The following is a 26,615-nucleotide window of genomic DNA, read 5'->3' on the forward strand; positions in this document are numbered from 1 at the left end:
GTGTGTGTGTGTGTGTCTCTGTGTGTGTGTGTGTGTGTGTGTGTGTGTGTGTGTGTGTGTGTGTCTGTGTCTGTGTGTGTGTGTGTGTCTGTGTGTCTGTGTGTCTGTGTGTGTCTGTGTGTGTGTCTGTGTGTGTGTGTGTGTGTGTGTGTGTGTGTGTGTCTGTGTGTGTGTGTGTGTCTGTGTGTCTGTGTGTGTCTGTATGTGTCTCTGTGTGTCTGTGTGTGTGTGTGTGTGTGTGTGTCTGTGTGTGTGTGTGTGTGTCTGTGTGTCTGTGTGTGTCTGTATGTGTCTCTGTGTGTGTGTGTGTGTGTCTGTGTGTCTGTGTGTGTCTGTATGTGTCTCTGTGTGTCTGTGTGTGTGTGTGTGTGTGTGTGTGTGTCTGTGTGTGTGTGTCTGTATGTGTCTCTGTGTGTCTCTGTGTGTGTGTGTGTGTGTCTGTATGTGTCTCTGTGTGTCTGTGTGTGTGTCTGTGTGTCTGTCTGTGTGTGTGTGTGTGTGTGTGTCTGTCTGTGTGTGTCTGTGTGTGTGTGTGTGTGTGTCTGTGTGTCTGTATGTGTCTCTGTGTGTCTCTGTGTGTGTGTGTGTGTGTGTGTGTGTGTGTCTGTATGTGTCTCTGTGTGTCTCTGTGTGTGTGTGTGTGTGTCTGTATGTGTCTGTGTGTCTGTGTGTCTGTGTGTCTGTGTGCGTGTGTCTGTGTGTCTGTCTGTGTGTGTCTGTGTGTGTGTCTGTGTGTCTGTGTGTGTCACTGAAAGCTTACTGAGACTTTAAATAAGAGACCAATGAAAGCTCAGGGAGCTTGTGCCCACAGACCAGCAGAGACAGAAAGCTTTCTAAACCCGGTGTGGACTGTGATGTCAGGGTGGGCGGGGCTGAGGGGGCGTTCCTGGTGCAAATGGAACGCATCAACTGTATCCGAGGTCCTGCATGAACATTCAGGAGCTCGAGGTAAACCTGAACGTCTCAGCACTGACGCTCCTGATGTTACAGCTGTGTCACCTGCTGGCCCACCCACAGTGACGGGTCAGTGATCTAACACGACTGATGGCGCTCTCCTTCTATTCACAGCGTCAGCTTCAGTCCCTCCACACTTACTTGAGCGACTGGTTCTTGTCCTTCGTCTTGTGCTCCACCACCATTTTGCCACTCTGACCCACAGTGAAGGCGAAGGTGCCCTGCACATGCTGAGGGTAACGCAGTTTGTGCAAATGCTTCCTGAAAACTTCCGCCAGATCGGACGCCACCTCCTCATCAAAGGCAATCTTCATAAGCTACACAGAGACAGAGACAACACGAGGTCAGAGCGCCAGCTTCTAGTTTGGCTGAGAGCTGATCGGCGTGATTCTGAGGAAGGTACCTGGAAGGTGCAGGACCGCAGCTGGAGCCCCTCCTGGACAAACTGGTCCATCGTTAACGAGACCGATATCCTCTTCTCCTTTGTCAGGGAGGCGACGGGGAAGGAGCGAGTGACTGCCTGCTCTCCAACTGCAGGAGGACACCGCGGTCAGCGACAGAACGGGACAATCGACAGAGCTGCAGCCAAAAATCCTCTTACCCAGTGGATCGGTGGGCGTGCCCTTGAAGATGAGCCGGTACGTGGTAAGGAAGATGGCGCCCTCCGCTGGCAGTAGAGGCGGACCTCCCATTAGCCCCGTGGCCTCCTCGCGCCCATCGGGGATTAGGTGAACACGCATGCCTTCCATCACCAGCTCCTCGCCAGGCAACAGAGTCGGCCTCAGCAGCTTGGGCTGAAAGACAGAGAGCGACAGAGATGACCCCGTGCTACGACATCACAGCCAAACATGGCCGACAGACATCTAAAACTACATGCGCTTATCTTAGTCACAGGAACACACTTTGTTAAAGAACCACTGCAACCGTTGCATGCTTTCACACCCGTGCTGAGGGCAACCTGCACCAGTGCATGAGCCCACAGACACACAGAGAAACATGTCACAATGTGCAGCGATGGTCTCAGTGGGCCGACTGCTGAAGATGAACAAGAGCAAATAAGAAGCTGGCTTTTTCCTCTAGACCCTTACATCACTTCCTGTCCTCCGGCGAGGCCTGGGAGGTTTCTAAAGAGCGGAAATCAATTACAGCTTTGGTAGCGTGTTGCCACCCTGAGCCACAAGTTCAGCTGTTATTCGCCTGACCCTGCATGCTGCGAGAGCAGGGCAGAGATGGAGGGCGCCCTTCCTGGATCAAGCTCACATACAGCCGCCCATCATGAACAGCACCCTTCAGATGGAAGGCACGCAGCTCTGAAGGCCCTGGGAGAGCCGCTCCGGCCTCAGATAGCAGACTGCACACCCCACATGCACGGCTCCGGCGGGCTGCGAGTCACACGCTTCTGTCTCCAGCTGACAGACGTACCTGCCGTGGCGCTTTGAGCCTGAGCTGAAGGGATTGGTGAAGAGGGGAGTGGGCGGGGCTGGTTGGGGTTCTGCATGGCCTTTGTCCAGTGGGATGTAAAAACATGAATTGGTTACCTTTTGGATGGGAGGCAGTCTCTTACTCTCCCTGTGGACTGCTTCCAACGTCTCGATGTGCATTTGAACGATATCTGCAGAGTGAGAGTGCAGAGACAGCGTGAGGCTCGAGTGCTTCATGCGTGTGGCTGACACGAGGCAGACGCGGCGATTCGTCCATACCTGGTATCATGGCGTGGAGAGCTTTGAGGTGCTCGTTGGTCACGCCGCTCTCGTTGCACACTTTATCGACAAAGCGGTTAATGAAGCGCACCACAGAGTTGGCCACGTCTGAGCTCTCTGCGTCTTCGAAGCCGCTCTCCGTGTCGTAGCTTTCCGCCATGCTGCCTGCAATGCTGCAACACAAACACACGCTCTGAGCACGGACGAAGCCCCAGCTGATCGAACAACTCGATGTAAACAATAACTCCACACTCATGGGCGATGCGCGTGCTGGTCACAGGATAAAAGGAACGGTCTCTGTTTTAAAGACAGATGTTGGGATTTCACAATAAAAGCCTGTCTTACTAAACACAAAGTGAATGTGACAAAAACAGACATTTTATGTCTCAGCCAATCAGCCGCTTTGAGTGTGACAGTGTTTGATGACACTAAGACATGCTTAGCTGGATTGTGTGAAGATAAAAACATGTTTCTAAAGAGTTGTTTGTACTGTGGGAGCGCCCTCTGTGGGCAGACGGGCGCTCCTACCTGTTTGTGACGTAGCTGTTGCTGACGCTCTCCACGTCTCCGAGGCCGGAGCTCCGCAGCAGCCGGTTCTTGCTGGTGTCCAGCGGGAGCAGCAGGTAGCTCATCCTGTTGGCGTAGTGGATGGCCTGGCTGAATACCGTGCTCTCCTCCTTCTGCACGCGCTCCATCTGCATTTCTTTGCTGAGCGTCGGCCACAGCCGGCTCTGCTCTGACGCCAGCTCCAGGGCGCCGATTTCCCTTCTGTTGCCCGAGGCGACGTGCTGTTCCTGAGAACACATCGGGATGGACAAAGCTCCGTCAGTTAGACGGTGAACTTTTAATCACGTGTGCGGAGCATGGGACATGCGGGCGCTCTGCTCACCGAGTTGTTGTGCTGCCCTCCGTCCTCCGTCTCCAGGTACAGGTGTCGGATGTGGTTCTGCACGTCGCTGTAGAACATGGCCTCCCAGAACTGCATGTTGGTCCACACCATGTGCTCCTGCACACAGCTGTAGGCAAACTGGGTGACGCCTGCTCCCAGTTTCTGTCAGACAGAACACAGACGTCCAATCACAGGCTCAGTAACACCTCAAGCTGTACAGTGTGGGCGAACTCTCATTTTAGGAAGGATGCACTCACTCTGCAGAAGGCTGTGACCAGGGGAAGAAGCGCCGCCGCGATCCCGTGTTCATCCATGTGTGAACAGTCCTGAACAGAAAGAGCAGGAAAGCACTGAGCTCCAAAACAACGAAGCACAGAGACGTGTGTGAGGCTTCACGCTTGACCTGCAAAGACTTCTATGACATGTGATCAGCCTGTATACACCTCCAACAGAAGAAGCGGCTCGTGTTTAAGAGCATCTGCTCTGGCAACAGCCAGGTCGGCGAGCTGCAGCTGTGGAAACCTGACGAGTGAACAACAGTAACACAGCTGTTACTGTTGTTCACTCTGACGAGGCTGAATCCATTCTAGAGGAAGTCAAAGCTGCCACCTGATGTCAGTATGGGTCACACTCTGAACACTTCCCATAATGCCGTTCAGCGGCTTGTTTTGTGACGCCCACAGGCACGTCCTCGTGGTGTGCTTCGACACTATCAGGCCCCTTGTGTGCCGGCTCACCTGTAAGGTGCAGTTCATCATGCGCACAATGTAGTCAAACTGCTGGTCATCCAGCACAGCTCGGTTCTGCAGGACATGTTGATTGAGCTCCTGAGTCAAACACACGCGAGCTGCCCGACCCTTCAACGCCCGCAGCACCGCTGGCATCAGCTGCACAGACGACGTGACAAACGACCACGATCAACACACAAAAACAGCCTGCAGACCGAACAAAGTTTGTGAGTGCGTCACAGACACACACGCGTCTTTACCTTCTTGGCCTCCAGCATTTTGTTCTCAAAAATGTACGTGATGCAGTTCCTGACCACCTCCAGCCTGCGAGCGCTGTTCGCCATCACGTTGCCGTTCCTGTCCACGATATCTCCTGTGGAGCAAAGGGCGTCAGACTCGCCACAGCACAGAAGCTACGCCTCCTACGCACGCACTGTCAGACTGTATGAGGTTAACACAGGAAGTTTAAGATGCACGTAAGCAGGGTCAGCGCCAACTCAGAGCGGGTGTTGGCCGCCTTCAGTTAACCTCACGTTACAGTTTCACCACACTGAGGCTTCGGCCGATATGAGTTTGCAGTCGGGTCACGTGCATGCTAAGAACAGCTCACCCAGCGGCGGCCCAGATGGCACCATGCTCTTGAGCTCCGGCTTGACGGCGGGAGGTGCGGTCTTGAGCTTGGCAGCAGCGTGATCGATGAACAGCTGCACCGCTACGTCGTCCAGCATGGGGAACGGCGCCCGATTCTGTGCGTTGTTCTGACTGTTTTCTGACGGTCGCTGGATTTTGTGCATGGCCACAGCGGGGTAGGGATTCTCCTGAGAAAACAGAAAGACGGCGATCGTTGAAGGAAGAACGGAGGAATGGCGACAAACAGAAACCGTAAGAAAGTTCAATCGATGAAACGCACATTTTTGAAGAGCTGCTCTGCAACCTCCTTGGCATGGTTCATGACTTTGTGCGGACAGGCCTCCTCTTGTCGTATCCGCTCCACCTGGTTTGCTACCAGCTGTAGAAAGAGGACAGCAGTGATGTTAGTAGCTTTCTTCCGTATCTGAGCCACACTGTGCTCAGTGACCAACGATCGTGTCTAGGGCTGCTCAATTAATCAAATTTTACGCTCCGTGTTGTGTAACTATTTTTAAATCCCTGTAGAACCTGAACCTTGTAAGCTAGCGCAATAATTGTTTTTGCATATGAAACCAGAGGAGTTGTACTTACATCTGATGCCATCAGCTTGTCCTCGGTCACGGTTTCCTTCCACATATAGCTTTGCAAAAACTGCATAAAAAGCGCTTGCAGGAACAAAAGCATAATATTCCAGAAACACGCTTTGCCGATCTGATCAGCTGTTCGTAACACTTCCCACAGTGAAACAGACGTCAGCGCGAACGATCGCATGTCCGCCATTTCCTGTCCGAAACTGGAAGTGACGTCATTTTCGCGGAAAATGTAGTTTTTTTACTTGTAGGCCTTAAAAGCCTTTACTGGTGTTTTTATAAGTCATGTTTGACTTTTCTGAATAGTTGCTGGGATGCTTAGAACTCAAACTTCACTGCTGGAAATAGTTTATTTTGATGCACCTGCTGTTTTCTTTGCAAATTTGCATCATAGGATTGTTTTTCATTTTTTCTGCAGTATATAAAAATTGGTGTATCTCCAAAATCAGTAAAAATATAATATAAGCTCTGGCGGACTTGGTTCTATGGTAGGTCGTAAGGGTTAAATAAATATCGTCAAATAATCGAGATCTCAATTTCAGTGAAAATAATCGTGATTATCATTTTTGCCATAATCGAGCAGCCCTAATCGTGTCATCGGTGCACCAGGTTGGAACGTTTTCAGTTACGTCAGTAAAGGTTTGTGTGACAGCTGTTCATGGTAAATGCACTGATTCTTATACAGCGCGTCTCTACTCTCCCGGAGTGCTGAAAGCCCTCTATACAACATTCACACCCACTCATACAAGCACTTCCTTCTATACTTAAGTGAAATCTAAGCATTCACACTCCGCTGGACTCATTAGAGGGCAGCGGGGGGTTAGTTTCTTGCCCGAGGATACTTGGCAGACTGGGGAAGCCAAGCATCGAACCACCAACCTTCCAGTCAGTAGCTGATCTGCTCTACCGCCTGAGCCACACTTGTTGACTAGTCACGATTACGTCGACTATCAAAATAGCCGATGCGTCGTTTGAAGCTTTGTAAGATCCTGAAATTTAAGAGTGTAGTAACAGACTGAAACAGAAGGTGGTAGCACTGCATGTACAAGCTGGAAGAAGAAGAAGAAGAAGCAGAAGAAGAAGAAGCAGAAGAAGCAGAAGAAGAAGAAGCAGAAGAAGAAGAAGAAGCAGAAGAAGAAGAAGAAGAAGAAGCAGAAGAAGAAGAAGAAGAAGAAGAAGAAGCAGAAGAAGAAGAAGAAGAAGAAGAAGCAGATTTGAAGGATGGGTCGGCGTATCCTTCGTGGCCCACCATGTCCCAGAATGTTGTCTGAGCACCGTCAGTAATGTAAACATGTTTAACAACAACATTGTTATTGGGGGGGAAATCCTTTCAAATCGACCTATCAGCTGCCTCCACACAGGTAAGTCCTGGGAGCCACATGCTGCACGGCCTCCTGGCTGATTGCTTCTTCCCAGAGGAGACTCAAACATGTGCTGACATGTCAGCTTAACACGTTTTTCCACTCGTAGCTGTCATGAACTACTGTGCTCTGCGATCGCACAAACAGGAGCGAACGGGTAGATGTTTGTGTTGAAAGACTCACGTCATCAAACAGGTCGGTGGCTCTGTAGGGGGGACCTCTCTCCGACACAAAGCCGGCGAACGCCATGCCGTCTAACACCTTGGTGAGGAAGTCGTCCTCTGACAGCGCCCTCTGGCCCAGGAAGGCAGCCTGTGGAAAAACGTTAGCAGCAATCCCATCAAGACTCTTTGACCACACAATGACCTGGAAAAGCTCATCCATGCCTTTGTAACGTCAAGGCTAGATTATTGTAATTCACTTTATTTTGGTCTCCACTCTACCCTTCTACATAGATTACAGACAGTCCAGAATGCCGCTGCACGCATTCTAACTAAAACTAAGAAGTTTGCTCACATCACTCCCGTCCTTGCTGATCTGCACTGGTTGCCTGTGAAATTTCGTATTCAATTAAGAATTCTGTTGCTTACTTTTAAAATTACTAATAACACAGGACCAAGCTATCTTAAGGAACTCTTAAACTCATATGCTCCTGCGAGGGCTTCAAGATCTTCCTCACAGTTATTGTTGGTTCAGCCCAGATCTCGTTTGAAGTCTAGAGGTGATCGAGCGTTTGCTCTAGCTGCACCTGAGCTGTGGAACAATCTCCCGATTGGCATCCGGGCGTCTGACTCTATTCAATCTTTTAAATCACGGCTTAAAACATATCTGTTTGAACTTGCTTTTTCTACCAGTTAAATCCTGGCCTTGTTTGCAGTGAGTTATTCTATTAGTTTTTCTGTTTGTCTTGCGTTGTCTATGTTTTCTATCACTGTGTTTGATGGTACAGCTTTACTTTGCTATAGCTATGTGCTATAGTTTACTCTTATTAGTGGTTTTTACCTGTGAACATAATTCCACACTTATATGACTCTGATGTTATAGTGTTAATTGTTTTATTCTTTTATGTAAAGCACTTTGGCATGCCCTTGGCTTTTAAATGTGCTCTATAAATAAAGATTGTTGTTGTTGTTCTTTGTTTCCTTGGATGCACATTAACAGCGGTGTGCTGTGCCAGGACATTCCTGTACCTTATGGAAGCGAATCACAGGCTCTGGGTGAATGCGGATGATATGTAAACACCAGCGATAGCCCTGGAAGAGCCGAGCGAACAGCCACAGAAAGACCGCTCGGATCTCCTTGTCCTGAAACGCACACAGTAAAGACGACTGTCACACAGAGGAACTGAAAGAGTCTGGAAGCCTGAACCTGCCAGAGTTTATGACCTCCACCACCTCTTATGCCATCGATATAAGACAAAAACACTAATGCTGGTGTTGTGTAATTACAGCGTATGAATCACTACATGAGTTTACTCCTTGCCTGGATTTTGAGAGCAGAGGGTTGCGTGGACTGTGGGGGGAATGCATGATCGGCAACTTCCAGCTCCGGATCCAAAACCTGCAGGAACAGAAAACAAAGTCCATCACTGCTGACCACAAGTCTCTGCTGCTGATTCCTGCTGATACGGACAACAGCACAAACTCACCGTTTTCAGAGTCATGGAGCTCTGAGCTTGTATTCACTAGACTACGTGGTTAAAGCACATTTACTACACAGGTGCAAAGTTTCCTGTCAGATGTGAACAACATCTGGGAAAGCTCAGAAGAAGAGTAAGTCAGTGGCAGAGTGTGCAGACACACACCATCCTTGGTTACAGCTTTTAGGCTCAGAACAAATTCATCTGGCTAAGTGTAAGGACAGCTGAGCAGCTAAGCCCTGGTTTAGGGTTGCTATCCAACCGTCTCCAGCATCAGCGTGGTTCCTGGAGCAGCAGCACACTGAGGGACAACTGAACAGACGAGCCCCAGATCAGCTTCACACGCAGGGCTGTCAGTGTGGCAGATATCTGCTGTGCCTGGACTTTGTGTGTCAGAGTTGGATCTGTTTTCATCGCTCTGCCAGCTGAGGCCTATAACCCAGTGAACTATCAGAGCAGCGTTAGCACCACAGCAGTCTCAGGGTTAAGAGTCATGAAGCACACAGAACGGCGCAGTGACAAAAACAAAACTTTCAAAATAAATTATTTTTCTATTAAATCGATCCATTCCTTTGAGCCCTGACGTCTTTGGTATGTGGCCTAAGTCAGCAGGGCCAAGTTCAGTGTCTCTCTGGAGGACACAGAGCTGTCGAATGATGCTGCTGCAATAACATCTGTGGCTCATCGATGTAGACTGAGACAGTGAGCACATAAGACCAAACTGAACCCAACACGACTGTAAGGAAGAGGACTCCCTTACTGCATTTATTTATATTGTATTGTCTGTATAGCACTTGAGGATCAGATACAGATAACTGCTCGTTTATGTACGAGGCATTCCTGTTTATCCAAGTCTGAGGTACGTCCCACAATCAGGGGAATTTACGATGAATCCAGCTGCAACATGCAACCACAACTAAGAGTTTGGATCATGGCAGTGCAGCACAGTGCAGGCTAAAAACACTCTTCAGGACACACAAGCGTTCTGTAGCTCTTCATCTTAGCTGACGTTTTCTAAAGCAGCACACGGTCTAACAGGTTACTCCACAACACACCTACCAGCGCTGCACTTGTGCATCTCAGTATTAGCATCCTTACTGCAGTGTAAGCTCTCAGCACTGAAACAGACAACGATTAAAATCGTTCGGCACTCCTCTCTCACGTTACTGTTGATGAGTGTCTAAAAAGAAACCGTACTGTGAGTGTCCGTGGGAAGAGCCTGACAAGTTCAAATACCAGGCTGCATGTCTGCGCTGAAAATGCAAAGCACCCTCCTCCAAATAAACACCCTCTACCCTTTGTCTCCGTGCACACAGAAGCTCAGTCGTTTACTCCAAGAGACATTATCTAAAAGGCAGAACAGAGTTTATCTGGCAGACATGTGAGTGTTTAGTTTGACTTGTCATCACTCGATAAAAGAAAACTACTGTTGATCTAAATGTTTCGACAGGACGAAACTCTAACTGGGGAAACACAAGATCGTTTATCCAGAAATGGAACATGTTCAAACACAAAACTGTGTTTAAATACAGCAGACCAGGACCACTACTGAGGTCCTTTTACCTTTGACTTCGTATTCAAGCATGCGCTTCTGTTTATCCTGTGGAACAAATCAGGTTCCAGTTATGTTGATGTGACATGTGCTGCACAGGGACAGCAGCAGCAGCTCAGGCCTCCGTGATATCTGCACATCTGTGTTTCACTCTCAGCTTCACTGTCAACGAGTTACAAAGTTTGTCCATGTTTCATGTGCAGGAAAAGGACAAAGCATGAAAAGCAAAGGGCTGTGAGTATTATATGACCGCTGTATAACTGTATCAGACGGCGCGTGAGCAACACTTTGTGTTTACATATTATTTCTCACTACACTTTACTCATGGCTGAGACTGTAAAATGACTGCATATCCAGTAAACTGCTCATAAACTGGGTATCACTTCCTGTAGCTCAAACCGATTTACTCACAGCTGATATGGTTACGAGCATGAACAGCTTTGCTGTATCATCTCCATTGTTATGAGATTTGCACAAAGCAAACAGAGCTGACAAAGGAAGCAGGAAGAAAAATCGATGTATTGGGCCTTTATCAATAATAAGGAAGCTGGAGGCATTTATAAAAAGTGTTTCTCAGAAAGGGCAGGTGCTGCAGTGCTGGAAGGAGGTGAAGAACAGCTTGATAAGAACACAAGAACAGTGTTTGGTTGGTGAGCGCGCTGCATCCAAGCAGCGGGGCTTAAAAAAGGGGAAATCCTATCAGTGACATAACCATTCAAATGTAGTAATAAGCAAAGGACTGCAGCGCTGTGCCTCAGTACAAACCGACCTCTGTGGTTGTGCATTTATCAGATAACTCAGCACTAAGGCTGCATTTCCACAGTTAAGGTGACGACACACTCGGCACTTCTTAAATGTATCTGACTTTTTTGGCAGGTATTAAAAAAAAAAATCATACTTGGAAATGATCTCCACCCCAGTCAAGCCCAACAAGAACACACTGCTGTGCAGTATTTCAGACGTGATTAATGATAAAGTCCCGCCTTAAATGCTTTCAATGCATCCCTGCTTGTATTTACATGTTTTTACTTCAATAACATTTCAGTCAGAGACGACTGCTTGGAGTCTATCAGGGCTTTTTACACAGGGACTGGAGCACTGGACAAAACCGCTTATTCCTTTCAGCTGAAGTCAATACTAGGAAAGAGAAGCACTTCCTGAACATGTTACTGGCACCTAATCCCATAAAGAGCACTGGGAAGTCTGGTGGTAGAAACCACCCACGTGATGCTACTGAGACTTCCCAGTAATCGTGTGCATTGTGGCTTTGGGTGTGTTTAAGCTGCAGCTCTTACCATGGAGAGTGCCGTCTGGGTCTGCTGGAGCAGAGGTTCAGGCAGCAGGGAGATGTGGACGCACTCGGGGATGGTAACTGTGCCTCCATCCAGGTCGGCAATGATCACGTCCAGCTGCACACGCACACACACACACGCACACGATTAACATCTGTGCTTCAGGGAGTGCTGATAAGAAGTGAAACAGGAGCTGATTAGATCAAGTGGAAGACAAACACAGTGGCCTCTGAGCAGCTGCTCGTTACATGACCCAGTCGATCAAACCACAGAGCGCACAGTCACATATCAGTGACACACAACCACTGCTCTTACAGCAATAAAGGTAGAAAACACAGACCCCTGTAGCTAAAGGCTGTGATGGGGCAGCACGCAGCCACACGTGATGAGTCCCGCTAACGCCATCATCAGGCCTCAACCTGGTTTCCTCGATCGTGACACTGAATCACCAACTACTGTCCTGGACGCTGATGTGTCTCGGCCGAGTTTACAAAGACGACTACGTGACAAAGCGATGCATCTACCAAGGTTAGCAGGTAGCAAACAGCTGGATGGCAGCAGCTTAAAGACGGATCCGCGGGTCAGTACGAGCTCACACGACTCACAGCTACGAGCCGCGTCAGAGCTTTTCTTATTGACGTGCATTTCACAGAGAAAGCTGTCCCTGTGTGACTGTGTGAAACTATGAAACGCGCCCTTTGTCCTCTAAACACTACGATATCACACATCTACCCCAGCCTGCAGCAGCTGTGTGTAGAGTGCACTGTGCAGGGATGTGTGATTGTTTCAGTGCTGATACAGCGCCGGGTTGGCACAGATGGCTGTGTGTCGCTAACCTGCTCTCGTGTTCATTTCCCTTCCACAGCTGTTTGATAACTGTCGTACACAAAATGTTTACAGTGGCGAACGCAGCTCACAAACCTCCTTTAGACACGCGTGTCGTGGCGAGCAGTCATCACTGACACAGACACGTGACGTCCGCCTTAAAAACAAAAGCTTTCTGGTGTCAGCGCTGAAGCTCCACAGCTGTGATCAGACGTTTACACTCATCGAACGTTTACTCTGGTCCCTCTCCACTCAGCATTAAACTAGTTCCCACTAGTGTCTGTGGGTGCCTTGTGTGAAAGCCTGCACTGGCCATCAACAGCATCTGGTTCAGGTGGAACTCACTAAGAGACGCTGTGTGGAGTCACACGTGTGCACACATTTCTTGCTTTATCAAGTAATAAAACACTGTTCAATAACTTCACCTACAGAAATCATTAAAAGGCCCAAATCACAAGGACAGCAGCTTTAGCCAAACCCAAGCAAGCGTTCGTTCATCGTCCCCTCAAAGACAGCTCCGTCTTTTTAGAACACGCGCTTCCTGTCCCCGGACAGCGCTCCCTGCCGACACACTTCCAAATACTGCTGATGTCACTTTAATCATATATAAGCTCACAAAACATCAACACGTTAAAGGATATCCAAGTACATTTTTTAAATAAAATGCTCGACTATTCCAATGCTCAAGATAAGCCCCGCCTCCCTCTGTACAGCTGGTGGTTGTTAAAGGAAAGCTCCGTCAGGTCGATGACACACGACAACACTCCTGTCTGGGTTCTTTCCTCAGCAAAGCTTTAAGACACAGGTTCAGCCTTACCATTGCTGACACTGCTCTTTGCTGTCGCACTGATGAAAACTACCTCATGTAGCCTCATATTCACTAAGCTGCAAACAGTGAGGACCCACCAGCTCTTGAGTCTCAGAGCGGAAGAAGGAATTGACACCAATGATGAAGGGCGTGGGGGTGCTCAGGACCTCGAGGAGTTTTCCAGGTAGGATGGGAATGTAAGTGAAGCTGAGAAAACACAACAACAAGAGACTTTACACACGTCCTGCACTCAGCAGTGTCTACACTGTGGCTTCATCAACAGGAGTGGGACATACCTGTATTTGAGAGGAAACATGATGGCCAGCAGTGCCCGGCAGGCGTCCGTTAGTCTCTGGTAGCTGCTGGACAGGAACAGGATTTTATGCTCCGTCAGTGCGGCGCAGAACAGACAGAGAACATTGGCGATACCTGAGGGAGGACAGAGGACGTGTCATCCACCTCACCTGCTGCATGCACGCACAGAAATATTGGTGATTTGAAGTTTCATCATATTTGATAGGGTTGAAGGTTCTCATGTCTTTTAAACTGCAGAATCAACCTGCATTTATTCTTTGAACACTAAAAGTGTAAAACTGTAAGCAAACTATCCTCTGATTGGCTGGCTCTCAGAAACAGAAGGTCTGAGCAGCAGGTCGTGGCCACAGCCATGTGTGAGATGCATATGGAGATATCCATGTTCTTCATGCAGAGCAAAGAGGATAAAAAGGTCTAACATGGAGAGTTTGTGTTTAACACTGACAGAAAATGAAGCCACGGGTCTTCCCCGGCCTGTAGCAGACACGTTTTATCACAAAGATCACGCACAGTATTGTTTACATGCATCTCACATGAGGTGACATTGCTCACGAAGTAACAGAGCAGTAATTTTCATATGTGCTCGTACCGAGCTGTCTGAAGAGCTGGGCCACACTGCTGCCACTGACAGGAAGAGACTCGTTGATCGGAGTCTGGATGACTTGCCGGTCGCCAGCACCTAATGTTATAGTCCGCTAAACATAAGAGAGGAGAGAAAAGAAGGATTTGAAAGCGGGTGTGAAAACGGCAGATTAATGGTGGTGGTCAGAGTCGGGGTTTGGCGGCGTGGTTTAATCACAACTGTGTATGTCCACAGAGCGGAGTGATTCAGAGACAGAGATGGAGAATCCCAGAAGCTTAGCAGCTACGTGACAAATTAAACACAAGCCATTCCAGCTGATCGGGATGTGAATGGGGCCGGGCGGGACTCCAAGCCAACGACCTTACTGAAAACACCAGCAGCACCACCCTATCAAACAGGTCCCAGAAACACAGCAGGTGTCATGCGCGACTTTTCCACTGCAGCCTAACGTGTGGAAAGCAGCTGCATTCATGAAGATTGAACTGAACTCTGTTTAAACAGAGAAATCATTGATGATGCCAATTATCATCTTACAATTATTTCCTTTGTTACCGACCACAAAACTTTGTAGAACTGAAGCTGTGCTGTACACAGCAGATGGGCCAATACATATGGGTCTGTGTTTGCTGGAATAACAAGCAGAGTGAAAACTGATGACTCAGTACTGTAGCACTACAGACAGACACACTGATGACTGCAGCACAAAGGCTTCGTGGGCTCATTACAGATCCACTTCCACCTTTGGCTGACCGGCCGTGGAGCACCAGCTGGGGGAAGGTGCAGCATTATCTCATGCTCTGTACAGCAGCAGCGATAGCGGCAGCAGCCACAGATGAGCTGTTAGTAGTTCAATGCTGTGATCCAACATCTGATCATCGCTGTGGTCTGAAGACGTGTGAGGTTTGACAGTAAGGATGCGCCCACACGTGCTTCTTAATGCACCGAGGACAGAATGTATTTGTGGCAGGAGGCCACTGGTTTCAGCAGGGCCTTAGAAACCCATTCCAAACTGGATGCTGTGGTGTCACAGCTGAGCCAATCACAGCCCTCCTCAGAGCCACTGCTGTCAACTGGGAAAAAACCAACCAGTCAATGGTCAGGTCATTTTGGTTACATGGAAATAAAATGACAAGAAACTAATCACTGTATGCGAAATAATCAGGTGTTGGTCACATATTGAGTCTATATCAAAGCTTTTGATTGGTCCTTCTGTCACAGGACGTGTGCATGGACTGCCTGAAGGAAACGGGTGGAGAAAAGGAAGCAGAGTCAATGGAAAGCTGATTGGTAGCGAGGGGAGAACAAAGTCAGGCTGGCGTACCAAACTCTCCTCTCTCTGCTCCTGGCCCGGCTACACAAGCACCCAGCAGAGACGCACAAACACACACCAACAGGATAAGACAGGTTAGCAACAACGAGCGAAGGCACAAAGTGCCCAAACTTAACATCATGACAGTATCAGCACAGCAAAACAACAAAGAGGCACAAACAACACACTGAAGGATGACACACGTGTGTGCAAAGAAAGTGCATTACTGAGCAGGAGCAGCAACGGATGATTCATAACTTAAAATACACACAGCAGTGACACAACACGTTCATTTGTTTTACAGCTAACAGTAACCAGAGTAACGGGGGAGGCTGCAGATTACATTAATTTTACTCAGGCTTAACACACAGACACACACACACACACACACACAGACACACACACACACACACACAGACACACACACACACACACACACACACACACAGACACACACACACACACACACGGACACACAGACACACGGACACACACACACACACACACACACACACACACACACACACACACAGACACACACACACACACACACACACACACACACACACACAGTAGGCCTGTTTGGCTTATCAGACTAGAAGTGGAGCGACCTGGTAAGCAGCTGGGCTCTCTGCCCGGGAACTTTGATTCCAAAACTGGAATCCGCAGCACTGAAATCACCTTCCAGCAGGATCCCGACACAAACAAAGCCAAAAGAAAAGAACAGTTCACGACTACGTGCCACGCTAACAGCAGGTCTGCTTTCAGCATCACACTTGGCAGCACGACGGACAGTGTCAACAAGAAAATTCCCTGTTTCTGGAATCATATGAAGCAATTCCAGAGGCAGATCTGTTCCTGTAATCTCTAATGAAAAACCGTCTGCTTGTTCCAGTAAAGTCAGAGTAAACACGGGGACGTCCAACGCTGCCACACACATGCACATACAGTGGGAGGTGGGACTGAGTTGCTGGGACTCTCTAAGGCTGCGTTCAAACTGCAGGCAAAAGCGCATCAAATCCGACTTTTTTGACCCTGTGCGACTCATATCCGATCATGGTGTGACAGTGTGAACGGCACAAATCCGACCTGGGTCACTTTCATATGTGGTCCTGAATCCAATACATCTCCGATGTTTTAGAAAGCGACTGCTGTTTGATGGTCACGTCGCATTAAATCCGTCTTTTACGTCACTGACACGAGACAGACGCCAATTATCAGCGCCGGAGAAGACATGGTGAACGCTTCCTGGCCATCCCGTGTAGATGTCAGTGAAACTGTTGGGAAGACAACGTTGGAGAAACGTGAACATTTTATTTGTTCTGTATAATCTGCAGATTCTGACAGAAATCTATCCTTTGAAGCAGCAACAAGGATCATTATTAGGTTATCGACATTATTATGTAAATAACAAAATAACTTAAAGCAAAAATTGGGAAACAAGTCCTCATATTAAGGCCATCAGTCACACACACTGTTGCTCTGGGTCTAAACAGAGCGCGTTGTGTGTGACGTCTTCTTTTGCGCATGCGCCGCTTTGAGCGTTCACACTAGAGCGCGTTTGCTGTCGCATTTTATTTGTAGTGTGAACGAGCAGACTAAAAAATCGGATTTGATCAAAAAATCTGAATTGAGCATCAAGACCTGCAGAGTGAACGTAGCCTAAGTTCTTGTAGTCTGGTCTTGGGTCAGAACGACTGCACGACGTCCATTCTTGTCTAAGGGCAGTGTTGCTGATCAAAAGCTGACGCTCCACTTCTGCAAGACACCACGTGTCATACTGAGCTCAAAGTATTAGAGCTGCGTAAACTGTTGCTACAGATGAATCTATGCTGTTGTAAGATCCTGTCTGAGTCATACACTTGCTTAAAAAGTGGTGTGTGTGTGTGTGTGTGTGTGTGTGTGTGTGTGTGTGTGTGTGTGTGTAAAATGGCATTCATTTATTCATAAATATCATTTTCTGAAATACTGTGATCTAACTGAGGATGCATCGCTCAGCCCTAGTATAGCTTTAGGCCTGTTAGTATGTGTTACAGGGCGCGTGGTTGGACTACAGCAGGGTTTCAGCTTTGAATCCAGGGTAAGCATTACCTCTTTAGGAATTGCAGCCATTTTTATGGCTCAAAAGGATCCAAAGTATTGGGACAGTTGGCCGAGCAGTTTCACGAACAGGTGAGGCCTCATTATTTCATAAATGAAGCAGATACAGAGCTTAGGTGCAGGAGGCTCTTTAGGCAGAGAAACACAACAGCAACAAAAATCCTGCCACAGAAGCGGCCAAATAAACAACCTACGTTCTGGTGCCAGACCAAATGCTGAGCAACATCACGAGGGCGGGAAGACTACGAAAGACAGCTGAAGCAGATCATCACAAAGGTCTTTCATTGGTGAAGGAAGACCGAGTGAAGACCACTCCTGAGGAGGTTAGGGTTAGGTAAGTATCTACACAGGGTCCTAACCCCGTGCACTGCACCGCTGTCCCTTTGTGTTGCTTGCAAGCTCGCAGTCAGACCTGGGATCCAGTTTGGATCGTTCTCGGCCTCCAGGTGACGTTATAATCACACATAATCGAGCGCAGCTACGAGGCCCTCTGGCTGATCCAATCCAGCAACCACACTAAAGAAAGAGGCGGCTGCTACTTCATGCTGCTTAGATTACGGTAGATAAATACAGCTTTGTGCTTCATCTACGCAGCACCTCAGGAGAGGGGTTTGATAACGTGCTACATGGAAATGTGCTCTAAAGGTGAACTGTGCGTAAGCTACAGCGTGTAGGACTGAATACTTCTGATGCACATCAGTGTCATGTTGCTGCAGTTGGTTTGTCGTCTGTGGCGAGCGTTTAGTTACTTTGTGCAGGTGCCCTGCGCTCCTCCGAGCGCTGCTTGTGCGTGCTGGCAGAGCAGCAAACTCTCCTGTGTTCTGTGTGATGAAGGAGCGCGCGTGCACTGATGAGTGTGAGTGGAGACGTGGGCTAGCTTCACTGTTTGGGTCTTATGTGTGTTAATACTGATTAAATCTGATTCTCTCATTCAGACGCGGCGCTACCCGACAGGAAGCCATCTGCCATCCCATATGGTCGCCAAGCAACAAACTACGAACTGCACAGCAACTTGAATGTGTGTAAAGGTGTTCGTGTGCATGTGTCACCGAGGCGGGGAAAGAACGAGGAACTAATCCGTGCTTTTAAACGCTGCTGCAGCAAATCAAGCTGATGGCAAACAAAAGAAGCTTGAAATGAAGAACATGATGTAAACAAACAGAAAACCAGGTCAGCTGAAGCACCATCAGTCACAAATGATTTGAAACGACTGCAAGAAAGATTCCTTTAAAGAAAACAGAAACAATGGCGGCCTGTTGGATGAACAGAATCAATCACATCGAGCTGCTTGCTGATTGGTGAAGCTTGGAGAACATGAAAGTTACCTGGAGACAGGCCAGCAGCCAGTCACAGGCCAGGACCTGAGGAACTCTGTCTAAACTACAAACTGGGGCCTCATCTGTCTGTAACACAGAGGAACCAGGGTACAGTAGGGCGCACACAAATGACACACACGGGTTACAACATCTGGAGCAGGAAGTGTCAGCTAGTGTAGTTCAGAGAAAATACACACTTCCTGCTGTACGTGCACCGTGACACGAGTCATCTGTGTTTAAAAACAGATTATTAGATCACAGTTTCCAGGTGGTGGAATTAAAATAAACATGACCTTAAAAGAAAATATGAAAACAATGAATGAAGGGGAAATTAAAAAGTAAAATGAGGAACAAGTTATTACGACATTTTTATATGTGAAATACAGGGTTTATTAACCTGCTGGACTTTTCTGCAGATTTCCAGCTCATCTGTGATTGGTTAAAAAGGTGTGTGCACATATGCGTCCACGATATGACAACGTGAGGTTAGAGCACACACTTTGTTACTGCTGTTCAACACGACAGGTCTTCAGTGTTTCTGCCTGTGTCACTGCAGAGCTGCGCTCAGCCACAGATGAGAGAAACCCACAGAAATGCACAAGCAGGTTAGACAACACTCGACCCTTTAAACACAAAGAGCGCTGGATGTTCATGCTGAAAACGCAGCTACACTAGCAGGCTGTGCAAAGCTTTGCTTCTATGCACACAGCTGGCTGAGCGACGCATCAGCTGCCATTTAAAGTCTGACATTAACACATTTTACAGAGCCTGCTCGGTCAGGGAGAAACAGCACTGGTTTAAATGACTCCTCAACTCAAATCATCACCTCTGGCAGGTCATGCTGCATCGTCAACGTGACAGAGACAGGAAGTTATACCTGGGAGCCTCCAGCGATGGGGATGACACAAGTGAGGAGATTCCCGACAACCGTTTCCAAGGGCGCAGACAGACCATCTACGTGGACGGTGTAGATCAGCCCCAGGCAGTTCTGTTCAACCAAGAAACACAGAGGTCAAGGGTCAACGGCAAACCCAGCACCGAGGCCACAGCAGGGTTTCACACACAGACGGCTGCAGACTCATTTACACAGCAAGGCCGCAGGTTCCAGTGCAGTCAGGTGTTTGTCTGGAGTCAGCATGTCTGTCTTCAAGTCGCAGCTAATCTCTAACAACGCTTGAAAATGATCAGAATCAACAAATTCAGTTTTATTTTGCATCCCTGTGAAAGACGACGATAATACCACTCAGAAAGTTCTCTTTGGTAATGTGCAGCTTTGTTATTGTGAGCTCAAATATGGGCCTTTTTATGTCTCTGTCCCAAACTACAGTTTCATGGTAAGAGAGAATGTCAGCCTCTAGTCTTTACCAGACTTTAATGTCCAGACTTCAGAACTGAAGGTCGGTCGGGGCTTTTTAAAAAGAAATACTACAAAAAGTAATTTTCTATGTCCAAACTTTGCACAGTAAAGTCTTAAACCACGGGCGGTCCAACAGAAAATGCTCTGAAACTGTGATGACTTGAGAATGATTTAATAACTTAGAAAGCTGTGCGGTTTCTTTCACGTTGGACGTCCATGCATGTGTAGATACACCCGTGTGCACACACCGCCACCTAACCCTAACCCCCACAAACAGAATCAACCTGCACACATAATCCAACTCCAGCCAATCAGCTTCTTAGTTCCTTCTTCTGTCAACATTCACTCATCTTTTAAATAAAACGGATATTAATTGAATGTTGTTCATCTTGTGTTGTGTCATATCTACATACATAAATGTCACATGTGGAAAAGCTGTGTGAGCCGTACCCTGAACACCTCGGTGTGATCCAACTGGGACACCAGCACCAAGCTCTTGGGGGCAAAGATCTTAGCTGGTTGGACGACGGAGAGCACCTCATCTGCTTCGTCCGCCTCGCTGGCCTCAGCCTTCTGCAGCTGAACACAGGGTCACACATTACTGTCACATTAAGTTATTCAGTTTCAGTTGAATCATCATTTGACACCGTCTCACCTGGGGGTTGTCCAGGCCCTCCCAGAAGGTGAAGCAGGCACAATAGTGACGGTCCGAGTTGATGTCAGTCAAAACCGCTACGAAGAAGGAGGGAGGCAGCTGATCGGGAACCAGCTGCCAACCGCTGGGTTGGCAGAACTGAAGAGCGGGGAGGAGGGGAGGAGGGGTGGGAAGGTGGTGGCAATATTGGGGCAAGAGGTGAAGACACAGCGAAGAAGAGAAAGATAAACATTAGCAAACGTATCAGACAATAGTAGATCACATGGTGGGACAACACCTCGATTCATCCAGGGCTGGGCTTCAACTGCACCACAGCTCGCCATGAGCGACGGCCCCGTATATGACAGTGATATACGTGGCGATGGTGGCGATGGTGGCTCAAGAGTTGTGTGTTCGTCTTGTAATCGGAAGGTTGCCGGTTCGAGCCCTGGCTCGGACAGTCTCGGTCGTTGTGTCCTTGGGCGAGACACTTCACCTACCGCCTACTGGTGGTGGTCAGAGGGGCCGATGGTGCGATATGGCAGCCTGGCTTCTGTCAGTCTGCCCCAGGGCAGCTGTGGCTACACCTGTAGCTGCCTCCACCAGTGTGTGAATGTGAGAGGGAATGAACAGTGTCATTGTAAAGCGCTTTGAGGGGTCCTGAAAAGCTCTATATAAATGCAATCCATTATTATTAGTAAATCAGTTTCCGATTTCAAGACAATCGGTTATAGTGTGTAACATTTAAATCTTGACTTGTAAAACAAGAAACATAAGTGGAGCCGTCGATTCTGCCACAGTGTTGACACAGAATCAATATTTACAGGGTTTGTCTTTGTCATTCTTGTGTCAGCTGCTGTCAGTTAGCTGACGTAAGCCTGATGTAAACATGGACCTCCAGTCTAATTAAAGCCGTTCACGTAGCATTTTTAGTTTTTGTCGTCGTCCGTTTCTGAATCACAGCGCAGATACGCTTTTAACTCGCCGACCCCTTTAACCACACTGACTGCTCAGGCCAGACAACCGACCTAGATTCAGACGCTATCAACTGATCCGATGACAGGATGTGAATATTTCACAATGGCTCTGCAGTTTGTTATAGATTCAGTTAGGGCTGCTCAATTAATCGAATTTTAATCTCGATTACGATCTGGGCTTTGAACGATCATTAAAAATGACTGAGCCGATTATTAGCCCCTCCCTCGTGCTTTACTCTCGCGCTGCTCCGTGTGGCAAATCGAGCGCACCGCTCTTTGAACACGTGTCACAACAATTAAGAGGACCCGAGGGAAGCTCGGAAAGCTAAGCAGAAGTTATTTGGAGAGGAGAGTGACTGCCGTTGGTTTAAAAGAGGTAAAAAGCTTCAGTGGTGTGGAAACATTATGGGTTCAGTCAGACGTGGATCAAGTAGACACAGTGTGTAAACTTTGCTACAGTGTCGTAGCTGCACCACAGAGCAACACTGCAAAGTTCACTAAACACAGACGTTTACATTTTTCATTTATTTCTTATATTGCAAACATTTGCACTGTTATCAGTATTTGCACACTATTTATATTATTTTTTAAAGTCTTTATTCAATACATTGTTATTGTTAAATAAATATCGTCAAATAATCGTGATTATCATTTTTGCCATAATCGAGCAGCCCTAGATTCAGTACATAATTTCAACCTAACGTCCAGCCTTTATGCAGAATATCTAATCATAAGCTAGAACATATGCATAGGAGTGAAAGTCACTGTAAGCACTGAGGGTTTCACGTCAGTAGCTAACTACTTTAAATGAACAGGACAGACACGTGTGTTTAAAGTGGATACGTGAGGTCAGGCTGACATGGACAGGGTCAATATGAGCATCAACAGCACTGCAGTGAAGGTCAGTCCTCCACAGTTCCTGCACATGCTCACCTATGCATGACAACGAAATAAGCAGTATATGTTTAAATCACATGAACAGGTCGTGGCAGCTGCTGTGGCCTGATAGGGCCTATAGCTGCCGAGGGGATGGAACCGCTGACTTTGACAGATTTAACTGTCTTGTTCTGCCCCCGAGGATCACAGATACATGACTTACCAGCTCTACGCCTTGTGGGAATGGGCTGTCCTCCCAGTCTTTCTCAGGAAACCGCTGGAGAATGCGACCTTGACCTTCACCTTCCACTGTGCAGAGACAGAGAGACAAATCCAGAGGTCTGAGTACGTTCCTTACAGCTAGCTGTTGTCTGCTTGTTTCTACCAACAGTCCTCTTAGACCTGAAGCATGAATGAGTGAAATACTCATGTAGTTGTTTTTGCCTTAATGCAAACCTGGAAGCTACCTGATGAAGCCAAAGTTGAAGTGACACGTGTGATCAGCAAGCTCATGTGTAAAAACCATGTGTGACTGTAAATGAACAGTTCTAATGATTCCAGCTGTATTCACGAGCTTATTGTCAGGCCTGTCCTTTAAATGGGTTCACGTGTGCCTGCTAAACATTAGTGAGATGTGTTAAAATGCTTGTTTGCTGCTGGTTAATGAGGCCATTTCCTTTGTTGGTCAGGGCCTGGCTCATCACAGCGGCACAATGACACAACAATGGCGGACTTATGTAACCACCACAAGCCCGTCTTTCAGCCTAGGTCCAGCTGAAGCCCAGAAGGCTGCTTAATGGCGGCATTCATCCGCAGAGAGAATACACTCAATCCACCCAGTACAAAGGATTGATATACAGAACACAACAATATAACACTAAATAAACAAGAGGTGCTCACCAGCATTAGACAAACCTAAAGCATTATGTAGCAAATGTGTCTCAGAGCAAACAACAGAGCCCGTGGGCCTTTACTGAGAAACTAAACCAGAAGTACAGACGATACAAAAACAGAAAGTAGGCCAGCTCCCAAAACACAGGGGAATTCATTCTGTCGCCTGTACGCGAGTGTTACGTGGACGCTGTGGGGCGGGGCTGTCAAAGATGACGGCTTCGTTTCCTTTCACTTTAACACGAGTGCCCCTCATTCCCACACTGTGCCAAAAATAACATGTCCTTAGAGAGCTGATGCTGACCCCACTGCTGGAGAGGGAAGCTACACACAACAACTATCACTTACTTTGTCACCACAAACTTCTTTTTGATCAGCTGATATAAAGCATATGGACATGTAAACAAAAGGCATGTGTGGAACGCAAACAATAAGCAAAGAGTCCCACAAAAACAAAGACCCAGCAGAAATGAGACGGAGGACGAGTTACGAGGTTGTTATGATCATTTCAGGCTCTATGTTACAACACTTTGACTCCACGTATCAAATCTGCAGAGCCAAAACTGATAAACTGAGCCAGCGATACAGCTATGCCCTCTAACTGACAAGCCCCGAGCTACAGTACCACCTCTGTACTATCTGCTGGATCACAACTGACACAACACCTACGTAAAATCACCGTCAGAGCTGATAGAAGCACATCAAACTAAGGAGACGGGTGCAAATGTAAATGTGACGAGTCAGTCTACGAGCATTTGACCAAACCTGTTCATGGGGATTTTGGGGGTGGGAGGGGCTACCGAAGGTTATTTTGAAATGTATGACCTCACTCCATCAGAAAGTTACGACAGGTAGGTTAGGATGACAGACGTGCTGCGTGCCCACAGATCAGGGCTCAGAAAGGAAAAAACTCAAGACACCATCTCAGGAAGACAACTACAAGTTGTCTGCTTCAAACACAGCTGTGTGGAATAAAAGCTCAAAGTTCAAAGTGCAGATCCAACGGTCTGATGATGAAGTGAAACTAAATACATCTAAAAAGTCTTCAGCTCTTACAGGGACGGCACGTTGAGTGCAGCTCACACACAAACTTTTCTAGCCTAACGTACACACCAGAGCAAGTTCACAAGTTCATTAATACAACCTGAATTCAGCTGTTGGCTGGCTCTACATGCATCATATTCAACATTAAAACAATTCTCATTGTTCTCACAATAGGAAAGAGGATCTAATCATGTTACAATGCTGATATTTATAAGTAAATGATGCATCAAAAGGAAAGCGAAACAGGTTTTGCAGCTGGCAGCGATCAGAGTCTGTAAAAGTCATCATAGTGCCTGTTCTAATGTCTACATATACACACTTTATACCTACATTGGTATACTGGAGAAGTACAGTTGTAAAGCTTGAAATAATCCTGTAACCCTAGGTGGAACATGCTGCTTCGATCAAACTTCCCATCATGAAGTCTATTTTTCCAGCTGCAGGGATTCTGTTCTGTATCATTGCAGAGAAGTTCAGTTTGTTGGGAGACACTTTGCTGCTCCATGAAGTCAATGACAACATAAGAAACAAGCTTTGTCTTCTGAAACAGAAACTGCTGCACAGGCAGGGAAGTCCGTACTGCTTTGCTTTGGTCAAATGAAGCCGTGCATAGCCTGTATGATGGTCTGCAGGTGGGCCACAGCCCGGGCTGTCACCTCCAAAACAGCTTTGTCCTAACAGGACGCACTGTGACAGCATGTGTCTCGTTTCCACATCCAAGCCAGCACAGTTAGACCGACAATCAGCTGGGCCAGTATACTGTGACATTAAATATACATGTGGCAGTCCTTCACCTGGTACAGTGTGTTAACATGAGTGACACACCCATATTAGCAAATGCAGCAATTCAAAGCCAGCACTACGTGAACCATCGTGAAGATTAAACTCTTTATTTTAAACACACACTCATGCTGGACGTGATTCTGCACTGAAACCATAAGCTGCATGTCACTGAGGTGCAACCTGAAACCGCACAGCTTCATTATATCAGAAAATGCTAACCTGATAATAACAAATGTGATTCACAATTATATTCTGTTTTGTTAGCATAGCATTAGCATGTGGCTCATGGCTCGCTTTCAACAATCACTTTGCAATTAAAACTAGGGCTGCTCGATTATGGCAAAAATGATAATCACAATTATTTTCACTGAAATTGAGATCGCGATTATTTGACGATATTTATTTAACCCTTACGACCTACTATAGAACCAAGTCCGCCAGAGCTTATATTATTTTTTTACATGTTGTAGTGCCATTTGTGGGAGCATTTCAATTTGCTATGCAACTGTTATAGCCCATATTTTAATAATATGTCTGCATTAAGTCCATAGTAACTACATTAATTGCAAAAAAGTGCAATAAACTACAAAAAATTAGAAAATCGTTTTTGGGTTTTTTTACATGTATTTCTACTTGGAGAAATTTAAGAGGTTTATCCCTCAAAACTTTAAATACAAAAAAGTTGCAAAAAATAGTTTACAACAACAGGAAATTTATTTTGAGTGTCTTCATAGTTTTATTTTGGAGATACACCAATTTTTATATACTGCAGGAAAAACGAAAAAACAATCCTATGATGCAAATTTGCAAAGAAAACAGCAGGTGCATCAAAATAAACTATTTCCAGCTGTGCAGTTCGAGTTCTAAGCATCCCAGCAACTATTCAGAAAAGTCAAACATGACCAGTATAGGCTTTTAAGGCCTACAAGTAAAAAACTACAATTTCCGCGAAAATGACGTCACTTCCTGTTTCGGGCAGGAAATGGCGTACATGTGATGGTTTGCGCTGACATCTGTTTCACTGTGGGAAGTGTTATGAACAGCTGATCAGATCGGCAAAGCGTGTTTCTGGAATATTATGTTTTTGTTCCTGCAAGAGCTTTTTATGCAATTTTTGCAAAGCTATATGTGGAAGGAAACCGTGACCGAGGACAAGCTGATGGCATCAGATGTAAGTACAACTCCTCCGGTTTCATATGCAAAACAAATTATTGCGCTAGCTTACACGGTTCCGGTTCTACAGGGATTTAAAAATAGTTACACAACACGGAGCGTGCTGCTCTGACCGGCTTTAAAGGGTTAACAATGACTTTAAAAAATAATATAACATAGTGTGCAACACCACTGAAGTTTTTTTACCTCTCTTTTCAACCAACAGCAGTCACTCTCCTCTCCAAATAACTTCTGCTTAGCTTTCCGAGCTTCCCTCGGGTCCTCTTAATCAGCGGTCTCCAACCTTTTT

At 47.0% G+C, this 26,615-nt stretch overlaps 1 protein-coding gene across 4 annotated transcripts in view; it reads right to left on the minus strand.

The window, feature by feature from the left end:
• Window positions 1-26,615, minus strand: part of sbf1 (SET binding factor 1) — a 56,666-nt gene that overhangs the window by 14,214 nt on the left and 15,837 nt on the right. For 2 of the 4 annotated variants that reach the window (XM_085387639.1, XM_085387638.1), the window contains exons 2-26: window positions 22,659-22,744; window positions 20,604-20,741; window positions 20,399-20,527; window positions 19,469-19,579; window positions 18,601-18,678; window positions 15,188-15,217; window positions 13,873-13,978; window positions 13,265-13,397; window positions 13,067-13,175; window positions 11,339-11,452; window positions 8,335-8,412; window positions 8,043-8,156; window positions 7,036-7,164; window positions 5,182-5,280; window positions 4,882-5,089; window positions 4,532-4,644; window positions 4,281-4,430; window positions 3,801-3,869; window positions 3,544-3,705; window positions 3,183-3,448; window positions 2,655-2,827; window positions 2,493-2,566; window positions 1,556-1,748; window positions 1,358-1,485; window positions 1,096-1,271 (exon numbers count right to left, since the gene is read on the minus strand). In XM_085387639.1, the coding sequence (XP_085243765.1) occupies window positions 1,096-1,271; window positions 1,358-1,485; window positions 1,556-1,748; window positions 2,493-2,566; window positions 2,655-2,827; window positions 3,183-3,448; window positions 3,544-3,705; window positions 3,801-3,869; window positions 4,281-4,430; window positions 4,532-4,644; window positions 4,882-5,089; window positions 5,182-5,280; window positions 7,036-7,164; window positions 8,043-8,156; window positions 8,335-8,412; window positions 11,339-11,452; window positions 13,067-13,175; window positions 13,265-13,397; window positions 13,873-13,978; window positions 15,188-15,217; window positions 18,601-18,678; window positions 19,469-19,579; window positions 20,399-20,527; window positions 20,604-20,741; window positions 22,659-22,744 (3,166 nt within the window). The remainder of the gene's footprint in view (window positions 1-1,095; window positions 1,272-1,357; window positions 1,486-1,555; window positions 1,749-2,492; window positions 2,567-2,654; window positions 2,828-3,182; window positions 3,449-3,543; window positions 3,706-3,800; window positions 3,870-4,280; window positions 4,431-4,531; window positions 4,645-4,881; window positions 5,090-5,181; window positions 5,281-7,035; window positions 7,165-8,042; window positions 8,157-8,334; window positions 8,413-11,338; window positions 11,453-13,066; window positions 13,176-13,264; window positions 13,398-13,872; window positions 13,979-15,187; window positions 15,218-18,600; window positions 18,679-19,468; window positions 19,580-20,398; window positions 20,528-20,603; window positions 20,742-22,658; window positions 22,745-26,615) is intronic. The other 2 variants (XM_085387640.1, XM_085387641.1) reach the window with 2 other exon arrangements.

This window comes from Rhamphochromis longiceps, linkage group LG17 (genome assembly GCF_057381845.1).
Source record: "Rhamphochromis longiceps isolate RC_006_pf linkage group LG17, R_longiceps_female_GT1.1, whole genome shotgun sequence".
Taxonomy (NCBI): Eukaryota; Metazoa; Chordata; class Actinopteri; order Cichliformes; family Cichlidae; genus Rhamphochromis; species Rhamphochromis longiceps.